General features: G+C 38.5%; 2 protein-coding genes across 4 annotated transcripts; both read right to left on the reverse strand.

Annotated features, from left to right (window-relative positions):
• Nucleotides 1-4: 4 nt before the first annotated feature.
• rpp21 (ribonuclease P subunit p21) lies at nucleotides 5-1,733 on the reverse strand. Its single transcript, XM_006790158.3, has 5 exons — nucleotides 1,589-1,733; nucleotides 1,363-1,463; nucleotides 800-882; nucleotides 530-664; nucleotides 5-363 (listed from the first exon to the last, which is right to left on the reverse strand). The coding sequence occupies exons 1-5, from the start codon at nucleotides 1,643-1,645 to the stop codon at nucleotides 266-268; spliced, it is 474 nt and encodes a 157-aa protein (XP_006790221.2). The 5' UTR covers nucleotides 1,646-1,733; the 3' UTR covers nucleotides 5-265.
• A 320-nt stretch (nucleotides 1,734-2,053) lies between these two features.
• pak2b (p21 protein (Cdc42/Rac)-activated kinase 2b) lies at nucleotides 2,054-9,732 on the reverse strand. Of its 3 annotated transcripts, none has more exons than XM_035907560.2 (15): nucleotides 9,491-9,732; nucleotides 8,283-8,593; nucleotides 8,073-8,179; nucleotides 7,790-7,940; nucleotides 7,618-7,649; nucleotides 7,414-7,527; nucleotides 7,114-7,246; nucleotides 6,934-6,997; nucleotides 5,681-5,729; nucleotides 4,689-4,801; nucleotides 4,475-4,592; nucleotides 4,269-4,368; nucleotides 3,984-4,180; nucleotides 3,257-3,394; nucleotides 2,054-3,149 (listed from the first exon to the last, which is right to left on the reverse strand). In XM_035907560.2, exons 2-15 carry the CDS (start codon nucleotides 8,467-8,469, stop codon nucleotides 3,063-3,065), a joined length of 1,590 nt encoding a protein of 529 aa, XP_035763453.2. In that variant the 5' UTR covers nucleotides 8,470-8,593; nucleotides 9,491-9,732; the 3' UTR covers nucleotides 2,054-3,062. The 3 variants fall into 3 exon arrangements, with proteins under 3 accessions (XP_035763453.2, XP_006790222.2, XP_087692371.1); XM_006790159.3 differs by having other exon boundaries at nucleotides 8,283-8,623; XM_087836245.1 differs by lacking the exon at nucleotides 9,491-9,732 and adding an exon at nucleotides 9,418-9,433.

Genomic DNA, 9,732 nt, shown 5'->3' on the forward strand with positions numbered 1-9,732 from the left:
CAGTTTCTTTTTTAATCATGACATAAGTTTTTATTTGGAAAAAACAAAACAATTTACAAGATACATATGACAAAAATTAGCAATGTTAGAGTGTTAGAATTACAAAAAAACCCTGTCAATAAAATTAAAAGAAGTAATTTCATTTAAATAACATTCAAAAAACCTTCTCTAGTCTGTGGGTGGATGTGACACAACAAAACTATATATTAGCTTTTATTAAGAACAGTCCTTCATATGTTAAGCAAATAGAGCAGAGCCACGGCTGCTACGTGCTGGTAGCACCCGGAGCAGAACTGAGTTTTGATGTCTGTGACTCGTCATTCTTTGTGTCTTTTGGCTGACTTTTAGCAGAAGTGATTGAATCTGTATGAAAGAGAGAGAGAAAAAACAATCAGCACAAATTTTTTGTCATAAAAGTTCCGTGCAAGCAAACATGAATTTCTTAATTACTGAATTTGGCAGCATGCTTATATAAGACATATTGTGTTAGGGTATGTTTCGTCTTAAATATAAGTTTTAAGTTTGTCACCTTTCTGCTTTTGCTGCTCCAGCTGAGCCTCGGCTCGGTCTGCCCATAAACAGTAATCTGGATTATTCAGTAAGGTCTTCCTCTGTCCACAACTGAGACATCTCATCACGGTAAAACGAGTTTTGCTGTTTTTTCCTTATTAAAGAAATTCAGTTTAAATAAATAAATAAGTAAATTTTTAATATTTATTTATTATCAACCATTTCTGAAACGCAGGACAGAAAGTGACAGCCTACATTAAGTAGGGATTGAAAGATAATAGGGGCTTACGTTTTTGTCTTGTTGTAGCAGTTACACCTGGGATGAGCAACGAGCAGCACCTCTTGCACAATGTCCTCTTCACCGATGGATCTCTACATAAATTGAAACATTAAAATGTTAGTCCATCTTTAAGTACATTCTGATTTTACTACTGTCCATCAGCTCCAAGACCAGTCTCATGTAAATATATGTGAATCTTCACACAGCTACACATTAACATTATAACACTTGTCCACACATTCTCAGTGTGAGCCTGCTCTCATTTGTGAATGCAGCAGGGTAAACGTGGCAGATGTTCCAGACAAATGCTAACTGAGCTGCTGGTCCTTATGTGCGCTTGTGTAGTTCGTACGGTATCGTATATTTAACACTATTTCAATAACTTGTTTGTTTTTTTTTTTAAAAAAACTGACATTTTCATCTCAGTAGTTCAATACTTGATCTAAAGGGAGCTCTGTGGCACGCCGAAATATCCTGCATTACTCTTTTGCTCCCCAGACAATGTGATCAACGGGATTTGTTAAAAATCAGTATTTAAGTACACGTGATTATCATCTCAACTCTCAACTTACTGTCTGAGAACGAGACGCTTTGCAATCGTCTTCTGTGAGAAGCAGTAGAAACGACCCAGCTCCACATTTCCCGGATTTTCAGCTAAAACACAATGTGCAGCCTGTGGAAAAACGTAAGAAACCAGCTGAGCGACCACATTCAAAACAGAGAGCATGCTAGCATTTATGTAGCATGTGACTGTAGCTGGAAGCATCGTGACAATAATTAACTAAAACTTTCTCCAACCTGGTAAAGGTAGTTCAGTCTCTGGTAAGCTTCTTTGTCTTTCAAGTGGAGCGCCATTGCACACAAAAGTCAGATAACAAATTAGCCCTAATAGTAACAGCGATTTACTTCTAACCACAGCAGTATGACCCTCTGCAAGTAGCTACAACTGATATACTTCCGGGTTAATCCTTCAAAATAAAGCCACACAACGTGATTCACACCTCGGAAAATCAAAAACACAAAATCATCCGATTAGGAATTAACTGTCTACAACCATTCAAAGAGCCGACAAGCATCTTGTATCTTTGTAGTTTAGTTATATCAACATCAAACCATATTACAGAGAAATTATTCATTGATTCTACAACCAATTAATTGCAGGGCTTGTAATTCTTGTTCTATACTACTTTGACTTTGTGTGGCTTACGAAGTAACGGATGATCTCTTTACACATCAATCACATTCACACCCAAATCACAAAAGTAAAAACAGTTGAATTTATTTGAGTGTGCAGACAAAGTTGTTAGTTGTCCAGAAGTGAAACCGTTAACAAATTGTCTTTACCAGCCTTTGTATCCAACCAGTATCATATGGTCACGTTTTTCAAACTAGTTAAGTACACAATATACACATGGAAAAACAAGAGCATTTGTTTAGTCAACACGAACACAAAGGACAGAGTTCAACATACAATACTCATTTTTAATAACAACAGAGAAGAAAGTAGAAACCCTGTCAATCTAACATTTTAATTTACCTGTAAGGTGCGCCTCTGGTATCAGGAGACTATAAAGATACAGGGGAAGAACAGGTACAGTAGCTCTGTTGTGTGTAACAAATGTAGAACGACATAATCACAACACATGTTCATGATGATGACTCCACTGAAATGTTTCCTATAAAACCAATAAAAGAAATGTCCTTAAACAATGGGTGGATGTGGAAATAGCACAAGTGTTCACTGAATGAGACAATATGTGACAAGAAGGGGGACAAACATAAAATTCAAGTATCAAAATAACTAAGACACCAACAAGCTGAAAAGATCAATTACAAAGGTAGTAAAAATCATGGGAAGAGAGACACTGAGACAATCAACAATACATTAGGCAACATTTTGCATTTGTTTAAGGCAGTTGATTAAAAAAACTAAGTAGAACTAGGCATCTTCTTCATTCCAAGTTAAATACAAGCCTAGCCCTAACTTATCACCAGAAGAGTTGATGTACAAAATTAACTATGCCCGACTCTGATACTACGCACTTGAGTTTGACTTGTCTTCTGACATCTGAGAATGAATAGAGTTCATATGGACAGCGGTGGGGTTGTGCTCTAGATTTTTGGTCTTCTTCACAGTGAGGTTTGTCAGGGCTTATAAGGCTGGTGCATCAAGAGTGGCACACCACTCTCAGCCTATTGTCTGGCACAATATCTAAATAGTTGGCACATATCTGTGCACAGCATGGGAAGGCAGGATAGCTACTTTCATCAGCTAACGATTGCTCTTCATGGCCTCCTTGGCTGCCAAGATGAGAGGTGTGAGACTGGAGAGGGGTTTCGCCAGCTTCAAAAATGGATGCTGAAAAACATGTGGACGTGAAAAGAGAATATTACTGGCCTGAAACACAAACAAAGTAAAACACTGAAGAGTTCAAAGAGTAGCCAAGAACTGGAAACGTTTGTAACCTGCAGGAGCTCTTTGCCACTGCCTCTTTTCTCTACATCCATTTCCAGGCACAGGTTTAGAAAATCTCTGAAAATTGGAGACAGCTTCTCAGGATTCTGAAGCTCAGGTGTGCCATTTGTAGCAATTAGGTATAATGCCTGCCAAAGGGGAAGAGACAAACAAACAAAAACTTTAAAGCAGAGTTTTGGGAAACAACACACTTGAAGGAAATGAATCAAGTCAAACTGGCTGAGTGGGAAATGTGCTACAAAAGTTAATGCTGCACAACTTTCTATATCTGCCTGGGGATATTCCAATCCACATGAGCACATTCCACACAAGAAGTGCAGCTTGTCACTTATAAAGTAAACAGACCAAGAGCGACAAAGTCAGAAAAAGCAAAGTGTGAAATATAGGGTAATAAAGTTCATTATAGTGGTAAAAAGGAGCAGGGTGTAAAATCAGAAAACGTTAAAAATAAACAAAGACTAAGTGTCTAAGTGTTTATCCTGCTTTTCTGTTGAATCATGGGAGTCTATGGCCCACAGTTATTTTCTAACTACACCAAAAGTCTGACAGACACAAATCACCGATTCAGTTTTAAGTGATTTACTGTGACCTTGTAGACACTGTACAGATGAATAAATTGGAAACATTTCATTTAAAAATGGTATATATTTCCCTATGCTGCTCTACACTATATTAAAGGTGTCTAAACTAAAATGTGTGAAAGTGTTCTGCACTCACTCGTAGTGGATTCTCATTCAGGTAGGGAGGTTCTCCTTCAACCATCTCAATGGCCATAATACCCAGTGACCAAATATCTACTTTAGGCCCATAAGCCTTTCTGGTCACCACTTCAGGAGCCATCCAGTAAGGCGTGCCTACCATGGTGCTGCGTTTGCTCTGCTCTGGAGTGATCTGGGCGCAAAAGCCAAAATCGGCTGTCGAAGACATGAAGAAGAGTGAAACAATTTACACCGGAAGGATTTAACAATGCAATATTTATCATAATTACAGCACAGGACTCACTCAGCTTGACAGAACCATCCATCCCAAGCAGCACATTGTCACTTTTGATGTCTCTGTGGATGACCTGATTTGCGTGTAGGAAATCCAATGCTTGTAAACACTGGGTGAAAAAAAGAATTGAGAGAGGGAAAGATGGCGTTTTTTATTATACCTTTTACATAAAGTGGGGGTCAGTTTGTTTTACAGGACTGCAAAATGTAACGTACCTCTCGGCAGACAGCAGCTATCTGGGCCTCATCCATGCAGGTCTCTGTAACCACATCTGTCAGCGAGCCACCAGCAAGATATTCCATCACCACAAATAACTCCTCCCCCATCAGGAAACTGGCACATAAAACAAACGCATGTGAACAATCGGACAAAAAGTACAGTAAAAAAGTTTAAAAACCTGCCAGGCTGTAGGTTTACGTTCACTCTCACCTGTCTAAAAAGTTGACAATGTTTGGGTTCTTGAGCTCCTTCATCACTAGAATCTCGTTGATGATCAGCTCCTTCTTCGGCTGCTTTTGTAAGTTGATCTGTTTAATGGCGACCTGGCAGTGTGAAAAAACATATATGACCTTTAGTTCACTCTAGGTTTAACATTCAAAAAAATTTCCTCCTAATGTAAAGCGTCACACAGTAACCTATGAAAGACAAAGTAAAAAAAAACACAAATGCATATGCCTTTAAGAGATAAAATGAGTTTCTAAGCAGTTTAGTGGATTTAGTGGTTGGTGCAGATGCTGGACTTTAGATACTTCTTGTTGCATTACAGATAGCTCTTGCTCAGTTTAACTTAATTCAACTTCTTCATTTTTTGTTTGCTACAATTAAAATAATAAAACTTTGTTTTTTATTGAGCTAGATTGCTTTTCATATTTGTGGCTACTATGACACAATAATTTATCATTTCTGGGGATAAATAAAGTACATCGTTCATCAGATCTACTTGTCAGGTGCATTGATGGAGACCCAACACATTGCAGTTCTCACTTTAAAGTTGTTTGGATGGGTCTCCCTGTTATTCTGGCTACACAGCCAACTACTCACAACACTTACAAAATTCCTGGCAACCCAGATCATTACAAACTTCACTCCACAGCAACGTCTCAAATGTACCACCTGAACACCTTCACCATGTTATCTCTCTAGTAAAACTCCCTAAAAGCTCTTTCTAGCTACAACATGTTCAGTGTTCATCTGCTCACTATAAACTAAAACTGTGCACCTACGTATTACCACCCAAATTTTTAGTAACTACCAGCTGCCTCACAATCATTTTTATAAGCAAATAATAAAAAATAAACAAAAAGGTGCAGTCCAATCCTTTCAAAAATGGCTTTAGCTTGTCACTCAGCCCCGCTTGCTATGATCCTTATTATTTTTCATTTTTGTGACACCACCTAGTCCATTACTGATTTAGTCTTTACCTCCTGTCCTGTGGATACATCAATGGCTGTGAATACTGTTCCTGATGCCCTGTAAAAAGAGGAAGATTATTTATTTACTTCAACACATATTCTAAGAAACTATACACTCACAATTATTCTTCAAATGCATTTTTACTCACTAAATGTTTTACTTAAAGTCAGTAATACTGAAGAGAATTTATGTTTGTATGAATTGAGAGGAATCACATCTTGATTAGGAATGTACTACCTGAGAAACACAAGTATTCATGTGTCACTTATAAATAACTTGTCGATCTTATAAAGTAAACTTTGACATTAAATCCGATGCTGAAGATTCTCCGAACTAAAAGCTGGTTGTGAAATTTCACTTTCTGTTTTGGGGTGGGATGATCAGAAGTAAAAACAGAGTCAAACTGCTATACTGTTTTGTTTTTATAACACCTTCTGGAAAAAGCTTTTAAAAATCCTGCTCTGGAGAAACAAGGGATTTTAAAACATTAAACATATTAATCAACATTAATAATATGACACATCTGCTATTAATAATGAAAGTTATTAGTCTACTACTATTTTTCTCATGGTAACATTGCTCCAGGGCCTTTTCACAACAGAAAAAAAAGAACTTGTCAAACTAGAAACGGTGAAACTGTTACAGACAATACCGCCCTCCTGGCAAAATTTGCCAGTAAATAACTTCACCAGTTTAAAACTCAGCTCCTCCTATTGTGAGTATCTACAAGAGACTGAACAATACCAATCTCTGGTGATTTAAAAATCTCATATCGCATATCAACTGATACCGTTTCTTTCAGATACAGCAAACAAACTTTCATTGTTATTTATTAGTTAATATATCAGTCCCTGCTAAGATAATATAACAGTCCATTTTAAAAACAAACTTGTTCATACAGTTACAAGCAGATGTGAATTACTCATTTACGTTGCTTGTGGCATTTCAAACACTTGCTCCCAAGAGGAAACTTGTAGAGCGGCCTCTGACGAATAAACTATTCAGTATCAGCACTACTAACGTGGACCAAGTGTGTGTTTCCTATCGCTTCCTCACTTTCTAATTTTGCATTTCAGCCATTCGAAATGTTATGTATATGCTATGTATATGCAAATGGCTAATATTGATCAAGCCCTACAATCTGATATCAAAAAGGCTATTCGCTGTAAATAATTACTTAGGTCTGGACAATATAGATTGAAAATCAACTGCCTGTTTTATAACATAAACAATTAAAACTGTAATATAAAAAGTAACTCACCCCTGGCCAATCTTTTCATATCGGGTGTACTTCTTCTTGGGATCCCCAATACTGACTATGGTTCCTGTAAACCACATTTAAAACATGTGTTAAAAGAAAATGGCAAATGGAAGTGACAGGAAAAATGAATTATGTCTACTGTATTTATGCGAGACTAATGATGAAGTAAGAAAAATTTACTCAGTTTGTCCATGATCTCTTCGTCTGACATCTTGCCCTTCCTTTTTTGCCTGTCTGCAGCCTTGGAGGCCACATCTCCGTCCGGACACGTGCTTGGAGCAGGGATGGGGTCGATGACAGAGCGAGTATATACCTGCAAAATACAACAAACATTAGCCAAAGATCAAGATTATTTTTAAATTGTTATTTAAAAAAGGAAAAACAAAATCATTAGAATTAGAAGTTGAAATAAAAATATCTTATAATGAATTCTGATAATAATCGTTACGCAGTAAGGCCAACGTCTTGCAGGTGACTTACACTCTTTGTGTGTTCTGGTCTTGGTGCCACAACTGGTGGAGGCGCTTCATCATCGTCATCATCATCGATGTCTTTGATGTTTGGAGATGAGGGTTCAGTGCCTTTTTTGGCAGCCTGGTATAAAGTCACAGCAGATTTTGTTAACATGTATTAGACAAAACAAATATATAAAAACATACCTTTTAAAAGTCCCAAGATACTTACGGACTGAGGCCCTACTGTAAATGTGTCTTTTTCTGTGAATTAAAAAAAAGTGTGTTTTTAGTAACCATGGAGGTATAGTCAATTTAAAACTCAAAGTCTGAGTGTCATTAAGCTGTGACACTCCGTGATCAGTTTACCCCTAAATAGGGTACCAAAAACATAACATTCTCACCAGAGGATGAGAAGCTGAGGTACTTCTGGCGACCGTTGCCTGTAGAGTCATAGAACTTAAGGACATCAAGCACAGCCTGTGGGTTTTTCTTCTGCTCTGACTTGGTAATGTTTGACGTCTGGAGTAGTCGAGCCCATTGCTCTGGCATACCCTATGTATTAAAAACAGAAAGGAAAATGTGTCCAATAATGTAAGCTCTAATCTAAAGGACATGCTGTGCTTTGGTAACAAAAGAGCAGAGTTTAGTGAGTGAAAAATGAAAATAACCAAACAACAAACTCACCGTGAACTCCCCTGTTACAGCGTCAAACCCAACATGTATGGTATGTTCAAAATCTGAAGGCGGTGAGATTTCTGGTCGCTCTTTGTCTCGATCTTTCTTCCTACCACCTGAAATTAAATGAACCTTTATCCAAATTGACCAGGACAACACTCGCTACAAACACTAGACTTGAACTTATTTTAGACCAAACTTTTAATCTTTTTATCTCACTTTTTTCAGCCCCAGAGAAGATTGAGATGATCTTATTGCGCTTCCTCTCCTCAGGCACAGAAGGCAACGGTTTAGAGCTGTGGTTGGCCGAAAGTGAGTCTTTGCCAGAGCCAGTGCTGAAGATAGTGCTGCTCATCCTGACCGGAGGGGCAGGGGGTTTATCCTCAGGATCTCCGTTATCACACATGGCCAGAAGATGGTTACAAGCCTCACAGGGCTAACCGGGACAGGAATACAGCGTGTGAGGATAGTAAGTGGTGAGGGAGGAAGGCGGCGCTCACATCAGCATGAGACACTAGTGTGTTCATGCACTGCAGGAGAAAGAAAACACCAAGAAGTACCTGGACAAAAAACAGATATATGAAAGAGTATAACTACGCTGTAATAAAGCTAGAAATACAACAGGGTGTAGTGACAAGAAAGCAAACACCCTCTATAATAAAATAATAAGTTAAATGTGCTACAGAGGTTCAATAAGTAGGAACATTGGAAGGTGTAATGTTTCGTAAGAACCCTGAGCAGACAGAAAAGCCTACACAAAGCCTGACATGTTTTCAGAGACATCACACTTTCTCTGTATTTGTGAAAAAGCTGCTGCAGAGACCTGCTGCACCAACTTTACAAAGTTAACTGCGCATAGAGTCGACAGGGGTACCCAAGAATAAACATAAGCATGATACACAGCAGACTAACTCGAATAATCAGCTCGTATTTTAACATCTGAAAGGTGGAAGAGGAGCCCAGATGACAATCAAAGAACGAAGTTGCTCCTTATCTAGTGCACAAAAATGAAAAGCTTGCACCTACTTTCTTCATTTTAAGGTTTATAAGGTACGAGCACAACCTCATGAATGAACCACATATTTCCATATAACGGTGTTCTTACTGTAATGTCTACTCAAAATGCCCTTCAAGAGAGTAACAACAGGGGCGGCTAGCGGGCTAACGCTAGGATAACTACTTGGCCAACAAGTGTGCTAGCCAGAAGCTAACATTAGCAAGCTATAATAGCGACTGCAAGCCTTAAATAGAGCTTTCAGCTAACGCTAACTTGACAACCAAGCTTGAAGGTTCCTCCCCATGATCCCCCAAAAATAACACTGTTAAGCGGTGCTTTAGAAATCACTAAACATACCAATTCACAAACTATTCCGCACAAACGAGCTTTATTTAGCTAAAGAAGGCGACGCAGGAGCAGAGAAGCTTACCGGAGAATCCACACCAGTTAAACTTGATTGGAACTTCAGTCCAGAACGATCCTCGACGGTGTGCAAAACGTCTGTATATCCTTTAAAAGTTATTCCACCGCAACAAGGGCTAGCCGGTGGTACAGCCGGCGTATAAATAACTTAGTACAAAGGTTACTCCAACTATTTACAGTGCAACTTTTCTTCTATCTTTTCGGCCCTTGGATAATTCCGCTATGGCGAAGGGGAAGCGGAACTACCGA

This window comes from Neolamprologus brichardi, chromosome 23 (genome assembly GCF_056152115.1).
Source record: "Neolamprologus brichardi isolate AB-2024 chromosome 23, ASM5615211v1, whole genome shotgun sequence".
Classification (NCBI taxonomy): domain Eukaryota; kingdom Metazoa; phylum Chordata; class Actinopteri; order Cichliformes; family Cichlidae; genus Neolamprologus; species Neolamprologus brichardi.

What these genes read in the sequence shown, in the direction of transcription:
- rpp21 (XM_006790158.3), bottom strand. Translation starts at nt 1,645, where the DNA reads ATGGCGCTCCACTTGAAAGACAAAGAAGCTTACCAGAGACTGAACTAC. An exon ending in GACTGAACTACCTTTACCAG is followed by an intron (nt 1,464 to 1,588) that starts GTTGGAGAAAGT and finishes GTTTTTCCACAG; the next exon opens with GCTGCACATTGTGTTTTAGC. An exon ending in GGAGCAGCAAAAGCAGAAAG is followed by an intron (nt 364 to 529) that starts GTGACAAACTTA and finishes TCTTTCATACAG; the next exon opens with ATTCAATCACTTCTGCTAAA.
- pak2b (XM_035907560.2), bottom strand. Translation starts at nt 8,469, where the DNA reads ATGTGTGATAACGGAGATCCTGAGGATAAACCCCCTGCCCCTCCGGTC. An exon ending in TATGAAAAGATTGGCCAGGG is followed by an intron (nt 5,730 to 6,933) that starts GTGAGTTACTTT and finishes CTCTTTTTACAG; the next exon opens with GGCATCAGGAACAGTATTCA. An exon ending in GTGGCAAAGAGCTCCTGCAG is followed by an intron (nt 3,150 to 3,256) that starts GTTACAAACGTT and finishes CATGTTTTTCAG; the next exon opens with CATCCATTTTTGAAGCTGGC.